A 15,820-nucleotide genomic window follows, 5' to 3' on the forward strand; every position below is an offset into this window, starting at 1 on the left:
CTTTTTTCCATGGAAGAAATATAAGTGAGGCATTCTCAGCATTCTGGACCCACCCTGTCTGGTCTGATAGTTTTCCCTGTGCTCTGCATGGCCTATTTAATTGTTTTCTTTTTTTTTTTAATGGAAAATTCTGAGCCTGGAAGCAGTCTGCAATCTGCAGATGAGCCTATAATACTTGGTTTGATGCATCATTTTTTCTGTTAAGATGATGGTCTTAATCTGTAGTAGCTTTATTTAATCTTGGAAACTTTGGTGTAAATGAAGAGTTTATAAGCTGCTTTTAAAGGTATGTCTAGATCTCCTTTTTCATTCATTTGAATTTTAATTTATTAAATTTTAATCAAAACCATGTGAGTTAAACATACTTCAGAAATTACTTCAGCACTTCCCATAAGATAAGATACAACTCTTGGTTTGGATGAATGCTCAGTTTCTTTTCATGCAAGTCCTACTTTCCAAAGCTACCAAAGGAGCTGCAGCACTGGGAGGAGGGTGATGATGGGATCACCAGGAACCCAGGGCTGTGCAGGAAGATTTCTTGGTGTGGTGTTTTTCATGACCACTGAACACTTCTGCCTCCCTGGTTGTAACTGAAGGGGTGTAAGGGACTGTGGCAAAGGAAAGCAGCAAGGAACTGGGAGGAGCTGTTGACTCTTTGAGGGTGGAAAGGCCTTGCAGAGAGATCTGGACAGATTGGAGAGCTGGGCAATTACCAGCGATGTGAAGTATAACAGGAGTAAGTGCCAGGTCCTACACGTGGGACGGAGCAGCCCTGGCTATACGTACAGACTGGGCAATGAGATGCTGGAGAGCAGCCCCACAGAGAGGGATCTGGGGGTTGTGGTTCATAGCAAGTTTAATATGAGCCAGCAGTGTGCCCTGGCAGCCTGGAGGGCCAACCGTGTCCTGGGGTGCATGAAGCACGGCATCGCTAGTTGGTTGAGGGAGGTGATTGTCCCGCTCTACTCTGCGCGGGTGCGGCCTCACCTCGAGTACTGTGTGCAGTTCTGGGCACCACAGTACAGAAAGGACATGAAACTGTTGGAGAGTGTCCAGAGAAAGGCTACTAAGATGGTGAAGGGCCTAGAGGGGAAGACGTACGAGGAGTGGGTGAGGGCATTGGGCCTGTTCAGCCTGCAGAAGAGGAGGCTGAGGGGAGACCTCATCGCAGTCTACAGCTTCCTCATGAGGGAGAGTGGAGGGGCAGGCACCGATCTATTCTCTTTAGTGACCAGCAATAGGACCTGAGGGAATGGTGTCAAGCTGCAGCAGGGGAGGTTCAGGCTGGATATCAGGAAGAGGTTCTTCACCAAGAGGGTTGTTAAGCACTGGAACAAGCTCCCCGGGAATGTAGTCATGGCACCGAGCTTGTTGGAGTTTAAGAAGCATTTGGACTGTGCTCTTAGTCATATGGTCGGAATTTTTGGGTAGACCTGTGTGGTGCCAGGAGTTGACTCGATGATCCTTGTGGGTCCCTTCCAAACCGGGATATTCTATGATTCTATGATTCATTTCACTGGAAGCAGCCTCAGAAATAAATACCCTTTATTGTTCAGGAATTCTGATGGAATTTCTTGTGTTGTTCAGACTTTATTTTCCAGCCTCCTAGGCTATAGTTATAATTTCACTATCCCTATTCATTTGTCTTTGCCTGGCCTTTAGGAGGACCAGCATAGATGGCAGAGAGAGTGAAAGAGAAGTGAAGGGTGGGGAGTGGTTGGGTGAAGGGGTAGGGAGGGGGAGTTTAGATACTCTTTTCCCTTCCATTTTGGAGCCAACACTGACTGCTGGTTAGTCCCCTTCCTGTACCCAACTTCTGCCTTGTCTCCTTGGACACCTCTGCTTATAGAGGATAATCTCTTTCCTGCCCAATTGCTCTTGCTTGTTCACTAGGCACTGCACTAATCGACAACAAAATTGATTTCTTTTGGGTCTGCTATTCAGTTTCTCACTTTGAAAACTGTCATCAGCCTTTTCTGTGAGCCTGGCTTCCTGTGGGTTTGAACCATACTGCTGACATCCCACCGTGTTGACAATCACAGTTTTCTTCTTGTGATTGCTGCCAGTACTCTCCCTCCTCACCATATCATCCACTCCATCCCTCTTGTCCTTCACACATCTCCACCATCCTCTGCCCCCTGAAATACTGCCAGATCCTTCTCGTATCCTCTACCAGTTTGGCTTGATATGCAACCTCATGTGGTTGTGCCTGGCTAGGAGCTTTGCATGTGCTGGTTGGGATTTGGAGATTGGACAAAGCAGATGGCTCGTGAGCTTATTCTGAAGCATTTCCAACAATGTCACTCTAATTTGAGGCTCCCTCTACCTGCTGTTGATTTTTCCTGAAAGATGTATGGACTTGACTCTTCTGGTCTCCTGTTCCTCTGTCAGATTTGGCTGAAGCTGGCTAGAGAGTCAGAAGACAGCAGAGCAATCCCAGGAGGTCAGCCAGGGACAGGGTGATCTTTAGTCTCCTTTTTAGGAAGCCAGGTTAACAAGAAGTTAAAGACAAAGAAAGGTGGCAAAGTATCATTTTATTCTTGCCTGTAGGAGGGATGATACTGCGCACTGTGATCCTCAGACTTGGTTACCCTATCCTTGCAAGATTTGCTAAACACGAGTGCTGAAAATACCTGCTTGCTGGTTGCTGCTGTGCAGTTCAAGCTGAGAGCTGTGCACTGGTTGGAAATTTCAGAAAGGTTATGCGTGTCCTTTTTTGAATCCTTTCTGCAGCACATATGAATATGACTTGGACAGTATCTTGGGTACAGAAGGCTGGAAAGAAAGAAGCTGAATCCTGGATGCACAGATCTTTCTGTTGTGTTGTTGGCACCTTGATCCACATATTTGGCCATCACTTTACCATTGTCCTCCAGCATGTAACAGAAATACAGTGTTCACAACATGAGAATCTGTGCATAATATCTATCAAATGGCATGATAAACTTAGCCCTGGAAATTGGATTTTTTTATTTTTTTTTTAATTTGACAGTGCTTAATGCTTTCGAGTAATGAACTGGAGGGAAGAGAGAAAAGAATTGAGATGGTACAGTGTGTTGTTATTCCAGCCTCAGGAGAGTATGTGCTAGTAGGAAGCACTCCAGCACTCTGGTTGGATTTGCACATGGTTTGACCCATTGCTCACAATGACACATTGCTGAGCACACAAAGTGGCTGCTGAACGAGGACTTTGCTTCTGTGGCCTGCTTGCTTGTAGGTTTGAAGGGTCTGTGTTTCTGGAAGAGACCACTTAGGCCATCAGGCACTCTGCTTGTGCTGGCACTTCAGCATTACTGATGGGCTGCCTTAAGCAGAAATGAGCCCAGTGGTTAAAAGAAAAATGCCAAGCCAGAAAAGCGATTTTATTTATTTATATATATATATACATATATATATACATATTTATATTTATATATATATATATATATATATATATATATATATATATATATATAAAATGTATTCTGTATCCCATTTCCTGGAAGAAGTTTGTTCCTTTCTTTGGCTTTCTCTGTATTTTTGGGAGGTGCTGCTGTTGTGGCTATTAGGAAGGTCCTTACTAGGAGTGAGGTTTTCCAGTTATGACAACTTGATTTGAGGACATGCTTTTCATTAATAGTTTACTGTTTGCGTGTAGCCAAGGGGCATGCCTCGGCTGGATAATTGGATTTGGAAGGCTAGTGTTTGTAGCAATTGTGACACTTCTTGCTGTGAAGCCAATTTCTGGAGCGATGCAGCTGATACAACATCGGGGCAATCTGTTACAGTGCCTTTGTTCCATGGATGTCTGGCTGGTGTGAAAAATAACCACAGCAAGAGAGTCTTTCCTCAAGAGCATGCCTACCTCAGCACAAGGAAGCAAAATTAAGACATTGGTCTGTATCTAAAACCAAATCAAAATGTTTTGGAGAAAAAAATGACAGAAGTAGAACTCTGCAAAGTCTTCACCAGCTTATGCAAATTTACATTTTATGTTCTTTTCTTGTGATCCTTTATGAAGTTCAGAAGGCTGATTAGCTGTGACCCAGAACCCATTGTTTCTCATTTCTATTCTTATGCACTTAAAAATTAAGAAGTTGGTGGTTGTTGTTTTTTCCAGTTTATCTTCTCTACTGCCTGTATATACTTTGCAGGAACATTTTGTGACACTTCAGTCTATACTTAAATGCCTCTAACAATTTAAAACAACAAAAAAAAAAGAAATAAAAGGAAATATTACTTAACTGAACAACTAAGGAGCATTAATTTTATCCTAGTTGCTGATTCTGTCAAATTCATGCCATTTCTGAATCTGATATGTGCTCAGCCATGGAAATCCTAGGCTTAAATCAGCCTTTGATGCTTTGGGTAAAATGCAGGCCCTGTGCAAGTCAGTTTGAACTTGTGGCTCCAGGAAGCCCTGAGCTTCTCAGGATCTCTGATGCTTTTTAAATAGTAATGTTCTTTTTCTTGTGATATTCAAGCTGTGTAGAACAAAAACTACAATTTTAATTGTACACTAAAAGGGACTATTAAGAACAACATATTTTATGCAGAGGATGCTGCTTTCCCTCACTCTGTCTAATGATTTCAAAGCATAAATAAGGAAAATATTAGGTACTGTTTTTGCCACTCTCCTGTATGCACACAGTGTTGAGATTTTCAGTACCAGTCCACGCTGTTCATTGTTGAACTTGCTCTTTGTCTTACTGCCAGATTTATTTGGCTGGTCAATAAAACATTGTGCTGTTTTTTCTTGTGTTTTTTTTTGCTGTTGTGACAGGGACTGATTTTTGTGCTTCCTGCTCTTACCTCTCCTTTTGCTCTCCTGTGTCATGCATCGCCTTCCCAGCTCTTCACCTTGAGCACTGAAATGATGCCCACGTCTTCCTTAGGCTCCTAGCACCGGCTGGTGTCTGGGGTCTGATAAGGAGCGTGGTGCCTTGGGTCACCTTATATGTGTTGACTTGTTCTGTTCATTGCAGGCTTCGTTTTCTTCAGTCCAGTTCTTTCCAGTGTTGAAGGTTACACACTTGCAGTTGGTTAGACACACTAAAATGCAAGGGATGGAATGTCTCAGCGTTACCATTGGATGTTTGGGCACTGTTATGTAGGGTCTTGACTCAGTTTTCATGTGCTGGAAACAAATATGCTTCAGAGAGCATCAAATGCACCAGTGAGGGAGTGGGTGCTAAATCGACTTTCGAGGCTGTGCCAGAGCCATGAGGATCTATCGTACCTGTTGTGAAGACAGATCCTATGCAAGGGCAGCGAGGCCAGAGCAGAATGAGGAGGGGCTACTCTGGAAGAGGTTGGAATAAGAGTCCTCTGCTTTTAAGGGTTTGGACCCCAAAGTTTCTATTTCCTCTTTGAATTGTGAGCATACAGAGAAGAGCCCCCCTCACATCTGCTTTACCTCTTGCTACATGTGTTTTTTCTCAGCCAAATTTCAGGATTATCGGTAAAGCTGTCAAGAGAACCTTTGACATCAGCTTCATAAAGAGAATATCATGTTGCAAATTGCCTCAGGTAATTAATTATTTCTTCTGTAAATAGAAGGCTTGATATGCATCAATGGTGCTATGGGATGTTTCTCAAGAGAGAAATAAATGCTCCAGCAGGGCCCATAGTGAGTAGTGAAGCACTCTTCGTATGCGGGAGGCTCATTATCCTTCCAGTTTAATTCTACAAGGAAACAAAAATACAACCTTCATCGTGGTGGATTATATTAGAAGCAAAGTACAGCTGTTCACGAATTCCTCAGGGATGTGCACTTGAGCTTGGCAGCACTCGGGTGAATACACATTTCTCTGGTTACAGGGTAAAACCAACACAGCCCACCCAGCCTGGTAAGGCAAGTGGGGTCTTTGAGGCGAGCGGGCTAAGAGTTGGTATCAAGGTACAGTCATGGTACCCACCTTGCAGTGTGCCTCTACCTGGTGGGTCCAAAGGAGAAGTCCAGACCGTGGCACGTTTTCTGCTTGCAGTGCTCTCCAGGCCAGGGCAATGCGTGTAGTAGTGCTGGCAGACTTGGGCTCCACGTTTGGGAGCAAACATGGCAGCAACTTTGGAAGTGAGCTTTGGAGGATGTTACTTATGTTGGAGAATTGCTTGCTTTTCAGTACACAGCTGGTCTCCCAAACTATTTTCAAAACAATCTTTCCCATTCTAGCATTTAATCGGAGTTAGAATTGTTTCTAAGTAGGCAGGTAAGCACAGTGTCCGTTTTGTGATGTTTTTCTAATTGGGTCCTATTGGCATAGAAGAGTCCCTTTCAAATTCGTGATTTTATGTATTTATGGATTTTAGCAGTATAGAAGAGTAAAGAGAGAAATGTATCCTTTTTATTGCTAAAACTGTCTTCTCCACTGACTCTTAGGTTTGGAGGGGCACTTTGGCTCGTCTTCGCTATAAGAGGACAAAGGCTGCCCTGACGATACTCAAGTATTACCGCCGCTACAAAGTGAAGGCCTACATCCATGAAGTTGCCCAACGCTTTCGCAATGTGAGGTCAATGAAGGATTATGGCAAGCATGTGCAGTGGCCCACTCCACCAAAAGTGCTGCACCGATTTGAAGAGGCACTCCAGATGATTTACCATAGGTACTAATAAAACTTTTTGTGTTTTTAGTCTAACCCAGAGGACTGAACAATTACTACTTGTTCCATAAAAGCTGGAAAAATGAGTAGAGAACATGAACTGGGAATCAAAGATGAAGGTATTAGTGGCTTCTGGTACTCTTGACCGTGCAAATTATTATTCTGTTTCAGAGATTTACTCAGGATGGACATTGTGTTTTCTTCCTCAGCTCCTCTCTTGGCCTTTCTGATCAGTTTTGAAAGAAAAGAGCAGCTGGTGTTAGGCTGGGGGAAGAAAAAAGGAATCTTCTGGACTCCATCAAGACTTCTATAAGTCATTTTTTCTGCAATAGATTAAGTAGTGTTTCACTATTCACCGTATGCAGAAAAGGTGTTTTATACATTTATTACAAGTGTCTGATACCTAAAACCTTTTTCCTCTGGCAAGTCTGGTATTGTAGACAAGAGAGGTATAAAGCAGTTACAATTCCAGTTTGAAAAACGATAACTTCTGAAAGTCAGTGAATAAGAGAAATGTTGGCTGAACGGGACATCTAGAGATCTCTAGGTGAGCCAACTGCTTGATGCAGTGTTACCACCAGCACCAGATCAGGTCAGCTTTTTTTTTTTTTCTTTTCTTGGATGTCTCTTGAAAGCCATCCACAACCTATCTGGGTAGGCATCCTGCTTTCTGAATAAGCTCAGTTATTATAACCACAACATTTTAGTTACTAAAGACTTTTCACAGCCATAGTCTTAGGGATCTGGTGTTGTTGAAGGCAGGAATATGGTGTAGAGTAATTGCTGGTCTGTCCTGTACTGTCCTGTTTCATATTACAGTTGGTTAGGTTTCAATCATAGGGCCAAATTCAGTTATTAAAGGAAAATGATGTTGTAAACAAGACAAAAAAAAAATGGCTTGCAAAAACTTTATTGCACACAGATGTGCTGGTAGTTTACTTCTGGGCACTAGAGGGAGGGAGGGGAAAGTGTACCAGCAAGAGTTGTCAGGAATCAAAGGTGCTATGTCACCTAAAGCTGGAAACCTAAGTATTGTATGAAGGGATGCAATGGAAGGACTTCTTTTTTTTCCTTGCCATTTGTAGTCTAGGCTTGCCCTTGTTTGCTGACCTGACAAAATTAGTGCTCATAGTGCATGGTACAGACTGTGGACCTGACTCAGGCTTTCTGTGGCAGGTGGAGAGCAGGTGAACTCATCCGGAGCATCCCACCAAAAGACATACCTCAACTGAGGGCAAAGGTTGCTGCCATGGAAGTGCTGAAGGGTCACAGAGCTGATCTTGGCCTACAAAGAGCATGGGAGGGGAATTACATCGCACTGGTGAGTCCAAGTGAAGTAATCGATGCAAATAGAAGGGGACTGCTGCAATGGCTATGGCTCAGAACACTAAAAGGGTAGAAATTTGATATTAAATTTAAAAAAGTGGGTATTGGTTTCTTGGGAGGGAGAGTACTTTCATGTTTTCTCTGTGGGTTTCATATGGTCTTTGATTTCTACTGTACTACAAGTTAAATTTTCTGAATACAAAGCCTAGTTTGAGTGAGTGTCCCAAACAACATCAAATGATACTGAGTAGTGCCATTAGCTGACACTTCAAATGCACAAGCCTAGGAAAGACAAAAGTATAAAGCAGAAATTCTAGATAAAATGGGATGTTAAGAAATAGCATTAAATGAAAAGGAACAAAAAAATTCTCTCTAGGCAAGTTGCAATGCTTCTTTTACTCCATCCTTCCTTCAAGTATTTTGTTTGTTAAGGTTTTCTCAGAAAGCACATAAAACTCCAGATGCTCCCCTGCTCTTCAGTGAGACAGGGACTGGCTGAAGCCTTTAGACTCGGTGGTGCAGCTGTGGTTCTGCCAGGCCTGGCATGACGTAATGCAATTACTTTATTTAGTAAGCAAGAAGAATTGTGTGCCTGTGTTTGCTCTTTCAGAGACCAGATAACCCTCAGACCACTGGCTCCTTCATCCCTGTTGCCACTGAGCTGAAACGGAAAGACAAGTACATGAACGTCCTCTTCTCATGTCACGTCCGCAAGGTAACCAGCGCGTGCGTGGTCTGCAGACGCATGAGCTGGGTGGGGAAAATTCTTGCAGCTAAAATTTTGTGAAGCAAAGGGTGAGGAGAGGTAATTCTGGAGATATTTCAACAGGTGGCAGTTGAAAGCAGTCCTATTTTAAGGAATAGTATCAGTGATTTTTGATGGATACGTAATTCTGAACCTATTGCACCAAAGGATGATTTTTCTGAGGGGCTTCTCTGACCTCTTCATTTCAGAGGAATTAATAAATTCTGTGTAACTGGCTTGGGTCTGACTTTTTCCATAGCAGAAAGTTAGTTCTTTTTTGTTTCCTTAAATTGATTGAAAGGTTTTAAAAACTAATTAGAATAATGTACTTGCATATTTTTTTTATGGATAGAGTGATCTATATTATGCTGTTTTTAAATGTCTGTCAGGATAAGATACTTTGACTTTTACAAAGACAAAAACATTCAATGGCAGGGCTACTGATATTCAAGTGTTTTTCAGGAGCTTTATATTTGTATATGCTTTTTGTTTCCAAAAATATGCTTTTGTAGTCGGTCTTCACTTGCCAGAAGTAGAGCATGTGTGTGATCTTTATCATTCTGCAGAGATTATGTTTAACAGTAAAACAAAATTAATTCTGCAGTGAGAAATCTCACTTTATAACAAAACTTCTTTGCAAGTGGTAGTGGTTTATATTATTTATACAACAGTAAGTGATTTCTGTATATAAAAATAGAAATCTCTTATTGCTAAAACTATTTCAGTGGAGTAGTCCATTGCTTTTAACATGTTCACTTTAAGAGTGTGGTTTGCTGATTAAATGAGTGGTTTGAGTGATATTGGTTTATGCTGTTAGGATTAAAGGAGGATTGGGTGAGTCTGAATCTGAACCTCATCTTTACAATCTGGGCAGCAGTTTGAAAAGTTTGGCTTTTTTCACCTTAGGCTGAAAACAAAGGAATTCCTATTGTAATTCATTTAATAAACTAGAACGAAAGTATTGCTGTTTCTAGCTAAACTGGAATAATTGTAAAAATACAATATTAAGTTCTTAATAAAGTGACTGTAGGAGTTGTCATTTTGAATAAGAATGGAGAGACGGTGAGGGGAATTATTTGGTGTTTGTATAATATTAAACTCCCACAGTGGGTATACATATATTGCTCACTGTTATGCAATTTCTAATCTTTTAAATCCTTCTGTTTCTCTCACTTGCTCCTTGTTCAGCTTTAAAGGACAATATCCTGCACAGGAATAGGTAAAAGCAAATTTTTGAAACACAAATCCATACCTTACTTACCTTTAGGCAAGCATCTGAGCAGTTCCTTTCTGCTTATGGTGCATGAAGAAATCTCTGAGAAGGCAAACAGACCTTGTTTCTATAATTCCTTTTACTGTGTTTACCTTGTTGGAAAAATGCATTTTCTGCTGGGGTTTGTTGCATTGGTGTCTCTTTATTGATAATAAAAGCAGGCTGGAGACAGAGAAGATGTTGCCCATCATAAAGTAGGTTTCTACCTGAAATTTCAGTGCTTGCAGAGGTGAAGAAAGCTTTAGCTTATCATGGGTGCTTTAAAAAAAGGTAGCTCAGTTGAAATAGGGAAATGCCACAGAGACTGCGAGGTTGTAGACTTGCAGTCTTGAGGTTTTTAAATTATTTTGCAACTGTTTTGATTCTTTTAAAGGTTAAATCGTTGGTCACTCTCATATATCAGAGAGGTCAGGCTTCATCCTTCCTTTGCCTGGTTAGTTAGGGACATCTTTGCCTGGCTTTTGAATTCATCAGCAGTGGAAGCACACACACGCATGGCAGGAGGCTACGTTTGGCTCAGGTAGGACAGGTGCCAGCAGAGGATGGCAGCTGACTGGCACATGGGAATGGCTGCTCCTCCAAACCCAGCTGTGCCTGAGTCTTCAAAGTCATTAATGCTTTTCTGGTCTTCATCCTTAAAGATCTGTCTTAGAAAAAATCGCTAAATGTAGTGATACGATGGCCTTGAAGAAACTGGTAGGAAGCACCTCTCATCAAACAAATGGATAAAATCACTCCAGCATTACTGTTGAGGACAAGCCTGCATCTAGGATCTTTAATGATGTATGTAAGCCTGGCAATTTCAGTGCATCTCTGTGTTTAAACTCAAAAGCAAAAGACCCCTTTCAAATCCATGCTTGGATGTAATAACTTTTTGAGTGAACTGCTTGTCTTCCCTCATATGAACAAGAAATGTCCAAGTAAGCCTGAAGTGAACAAAGGAGAGAAACAAACAGTCATGAACTTTGAAAGCTAACAAGACAAAGATTTGACATTTCAAGATTTATCATTTTACTTTCCAACCAATGCACTTCTTTACAGAGTCGAAATTAAATCTGAACCTCAGATTTGCAGACTAAGCAAGAGTGAAAATTGCTGTAAAGCCTGTAAGCAACTTCATTCTTTGACTAGACGAACGCAGTCTTTTCCCTGAAAACAGTGCTAGCCTGTCTTTCACTGTGTCACATAAAAGAATTTACATTTTGAGCTGTATTTTTAAAACTAAGGTGCTTTTTGTCAAAAATACAAAAAAGCATCTTTTAAAAAATAGAAAAAAAAAACCTACAATACGAAATACTTAAAAATAAATAAATAAATAAATAAATATACAAAAATACAAAAGCTTCTTTACCCAAAAAGTACTGTAGTCAGTGCTATTGGGCAGGGATAATTTCTTTTAAAAAAAAATAAAAAATAAAAACATTAAATTCCTTCTTGTTAGCTTTATCCTCTTTTAAATTGCCCATGTAATACCACATTACTTGCACAAGTATGGCATTTGATGGTAGCACGTACAAGCTGTATTGATGGTCTGAACATTTGAAAGGGAGGTATTTTCACTGCAGTGAAGTTTGTCAAATTTCTTATGCTAAACCTGGTGTGTTGTGGATTTGCAAATTGACTGTTATTGTTTGTTTCTCAGCTGAAACTTGGCTCTCACAAGCTTTAGCAAGGGACTGAAAAATGCGTTAAAAAAAGGAAAATGTAATTACTTATTAGGTGATTTCATTGCTTTGCTTAAATAATGCTCTTCAACAAAGCATCAGTCCACGGAACAGGATTACTCAAGTTCATTGGTGGTGTATTATCATGATTCAGTTTACTTGGGGATTCTTGAGCAAAATGTGCTGTTTCTGCTGGTCCTTGTGTCAGGCAGAAAGGTGTTACTGTAACGAGAGCACTGAGTCGAGATAAATGTTTTATTTTTGGACCCACATTAGACTTCCTTTACGCCTTTGAATAAGGTGCCATACCTTCCTTCCACCATGCGTAAAGCAGTTCTTGTCTTTCAACAGCAATATTAGGTGTCTGATCCTTAATTTTTTCAGATAATTGCAGTCTGATGCACTTCTTTCTTTGAAAAGAAATGACATAAAGAGGATAAGTAATGGGCAAATTGAACAGACACAAGTCTGGAGTTCATGTATGTAAAAAAGTTTACGTATAGAACATATCTGCTGTGGATTGTAAGATATTTGCTAACCGTTAACTTCTTTGAAACAGATTTTTTTTTTTTAGTTGATTGACATTGCTGTAGTGAAGTCAAGAAAGTAATAGCAACTCGTAGCAGCCAGGGAGCTGCTCTTGAAGTATTGATAACTGCTGTTAAAGTTTTCTTTATCTTGAGTGTATGGGGTCTTAATTTCAACAGCTTGAGATGAATAATAGCAAGTGAATCTGGACCAAAGGTTTTGTAGTTCTTTTTATAGAATGCCTGTGAAGAGACTTTGATGTCTCGCTGATGGGATGTGCATGTCTTTGCTTTCTCGCAGTCAGTATAGGTAGAAGCATGTCATTTCGGCCTTTGGAAAAATACATCTTTACTGAGCATTATGATGCTCTTTATTTTTCAGAGGAAATTTTCAAGATTTTTGCCTTGGGAAACCAAATGCATATTTCATGCACGCCACCAGATTTTGTTTTATCACCTAGGAAACAACAATTTCTCCTTTTTTAGAATAAGGCTTTTTTTCCCGTTTTTCTCCCCTTTCATTTGTGGCACTGTGCTCCCACGAGAGGACCATCTCCAAAGCCTGGTGCCTCTCACCCTGCAGTGGCAGAGACCTGGAAAGCTCATTTGAAGGTTTTTCTGCTATTGGCTGAGGGTTGGACCTTCATTTTTCCCTATAAGCTAGGCAGGAAGCTAAATTAGGACTGATTCACATTGGGATCAACAAAGATATAAATAAAAAAAGCCCAGAGGGTGCAGAGAACACAATGCGAGGAACGGCTGTTCTCTGAGAGGGTATAATCAGTATCTGAGAACATAAGGCCTGTCTCTACTCCTACAAAATCAAAAGAATAGCGGCATTTGCAATTGTGCTGGCATTTCTCTGAATCTCTTCTGTGCATGCTTCCCAATGTGACAGGTTACTTCTAAAAACACAACATGTGTTATTTACATAAATATGTCATAGATGCATGAGGCACCTGAAGCAAAGCAATTGCTTGGAAAGAGCTGAAAAGGACATGAGTTACTCAGCAGCAAGAATTTGCTTCTCATGTGAGTTAAGCTGCTGTTCCCCTTTGGTGTGTCTCTTTAACCGTTCAGCTGAATTTATAGTTCAGTGTGAACGCTACAACAGTGGGTAGACCCAAAGAAGAGTCTGAAACACTCTGGTAACTGTAGTGTTATATTGCAGAATCAGAACGTGCTTTGAGGGCAAAGACATTTCTTCGCAGAAAGAGTGGTCAGGCATTGGGACGGATTGCCCAGGGAACTGGTTGAGTCATCATCCCTGGGGGTGTTCAAGGAAAGGTTGGACATGGTGCTGGGGGACGTGGGTTAGTGGGTGACACTGGTGGTCGGGGGTGGCTGGACCAAATGATATTGGAGGTGTTTTCCATTGAAAACATAGAACTTTCATGATTTTACGATTTTAGGGAAGCCTTTGCTTCCCAAGCCATGGAGAGTGGTGTCCAGTGAGCTGCAAATCCCAAGCACGGCTGGCAGAAGCTGCATTGCTCTGCTCAAAGAACCCCACAAGCAGCACCACACACTCCTAACCTTCTTTCTCCATGCCATTTAGTGTTTCATTTTATTTTTTTTCTCCCATCCATTGCTTCCTAACATAATTCCAGTTTTTCAGCATCTCTGCTTGTAAGATTTTCCAGGCTCTTACCCATTTTTCTTTACCTTCTCTGAACCATTATGTTCTCCTTTGCCTTCTCCACACCAGTGCATTACCAGTATCCCAAGTAAGAGCCTGGCAACCAGGACATTATTCCCCCTGCTTGTCTTTACTGCATATGAACTCCTTCCTTTTTTTCAGCTGCCTCACGTATTTGTGCCAAGTTCTATCCAAAGCTGTCTAAAATCATCTTCAGTTACTTTTTCTGAGTCGGTGTGGTTAATTTAAAGCTGTCATGTAGCTCTTTGATTTGCATTTTTTGCTTTTATCTACTCTGAACTCTGCCACTCTGCTGCCTGTTGGTGGAGCATATTTAAGGTCTCCGGTCGTCTCCTGATTTCACCTAGGAAAATCATATTTATGTTCATGTGCCTCATCATGTCTCACCCTTGTTTACACTTCTCAGTTGATTAATAAATATCTCTGTGACTGCGATACACTGATAACTCTGGTTTTGCCTTGATGAAAAATATTTTCTACTTTCTGCCCTACTTTCTCACTTGCTTCTGCAAAGACTTTGCTTGGTGACTGTTTAGTACCTAGCCTCTTGGGAGTGGGCCTGTGAAAGTCTAGATTGCATCAAATATTCTCCTTTTGTGTAGTATTTGCTTGACGAATTAATTGTAATTTTAGTGAAACATGTTTCTTCTCTAAAAACCCTGCTTGCTAGAGCCTGAAATCACCAGCAGCCTAGAATAATATTTGAGATGAGCTGCAGGAGGATGGGAGGGATTTAAATGGTCTGTGTATAAAAAGGAGATGTGACTAAAGCCATGATCCCAGGGTATAAAACACTGCTCTAGAGAGAATATAATTTTCTTTCTTGTGGGAATGTGATCTTCCTACTTCTGTTTCTGTAAAAAAAAATCACCTCAGCTGTATGAGATATGTAACAGTAGTTGACTAGTGTCAGCCTTCCTGTATTTTCCACAGATCTGATGTTATTGTGAAGGTACGTCGGTTAGTATCTTGTAGCCTTTGAATGAGTGCATTCTTAATAAACAGTTGCACATCTTTACAATAATTTTCCAGAGGTACTTACAGCTTATGTGGCATTTGACAGCATTTTTGGTGATTTAATTTATCAGGGATGCTGTTGCTGGAGACCTGATTGATAACCTACAATATACACGAAGTCAGAATATCTAGAATTAAGAGAAATGATATAATTACATTTCTTGGTGCTTGGCTGTGTCTATTACTTTGCATCATTAGCTGATGCTTAAGCAATCTTTTTTTTTCTTTTTACTCTTATGTAGAAACAGGTTGTGTGAACTGGAACAAAATACTGGGACATGGGGCTGTGTACTTGACTGTTTTCAACTGCACTTGGTTCTTCCAGAACAGCTGTGAGCTCATGCATTTCTGTCTTCCCATAGTTATTTTTTACCTTATAAAAAATGTTAAAAATAATTGGTTTAAAAAAAAAAGTTTTAGGATTGATCCACATGAACTAAAACATATGAATGCTATAAGAAAGAGCTTCTTTTCCCTGTGCACTGTCAGTAAAGCTGCTAGTGTTGGCTTTTATTGCCCCTTTCTTCCGAGTGTCTGGTTATGCAAGCAGTCTCCCAGGTGGATAGTGTTTTGAGTACAAACTGAAGTGAGCCATCTTCTTGACTATGCCAAAGATTATTGCATGAGGGTTGGGACACATATGTATAAATAATCTCTGCTGCTGTTGACTGACGATGAGATTACAGGTGGTAATACAGCGGTTTGCCTCAGCAGGCAATTGATGGTTCTTCACTGAATTATAGCTGTATCTATAATTGGTCTTAAATTTACAGCTGTAGAGCCAGCCCAGTGGCGATATTAAGATATTAATGCTTCCCAATGGCGACACTAAGATGCATTTGCTGAACTACTTGAAACTGTCAGAATACTTCAGATACTGTGAAATCTGTGTTCTTGGTAGCGTACAGGCTGATGAGATCATAGAATGATCGAGGTGGGAAGGGACCTCTGGAGTCTGTGGTCCAACCTCCTGCTCAGAGCAGGTCTAGCTTCAAGTAGATGAGGTTGCTTAGGCTCTTCATCAGCTGA

At 40.9% G+C, this 15,820-nt stretch overlaps 1 protein-coding gene across 4 annotated transcripts in view; it reads left to right on the top strand.

Moving 5' to 3' along the window:
* Window positions 1-15,820, top strand: part of MYO1D (myosin ID) — a 156,922-nt gene that overhangs the window by 76,677 nt on the left and 64,425 nt on the right. For all 4 annotated transcript variants that reach the window (XM_027445220.3, XM_027445219.3, XM_038168685.2 and 1 more), the window contains exons 17-19: window positions 6,359-6,582; window positions 7,756-7,900; window positions 8,516-8,620. In XM_027445220.3, the coding sequence (XP_027301021.3) occupies window positions 6,359-6,582; window positions 7,756-7,900; window positions 8,516-8,620 (474 nt within the window). The remainder of the gene's footprint in view (window positions 1-6,358; window positions 6,583-7,755; window positions 7,901-8,515; window positions 8,621-15,820) is intronic.

Source organism: Anas platyrhynchos, chromosome 28 (assembly GCF_047663525.1).
Source record: "Anas platyrhynchos isolate ZD024472 breed Pekin duck chromosome 28, IASCAAS_PekinDuck_T2T, whole genome shotgun sequence".
Lineage (NCBI taxonomy): Eukaryota > Metazoa > Chordata > Aves > Anseriformes > Anatidae > Anas > Anas platyrhynchos.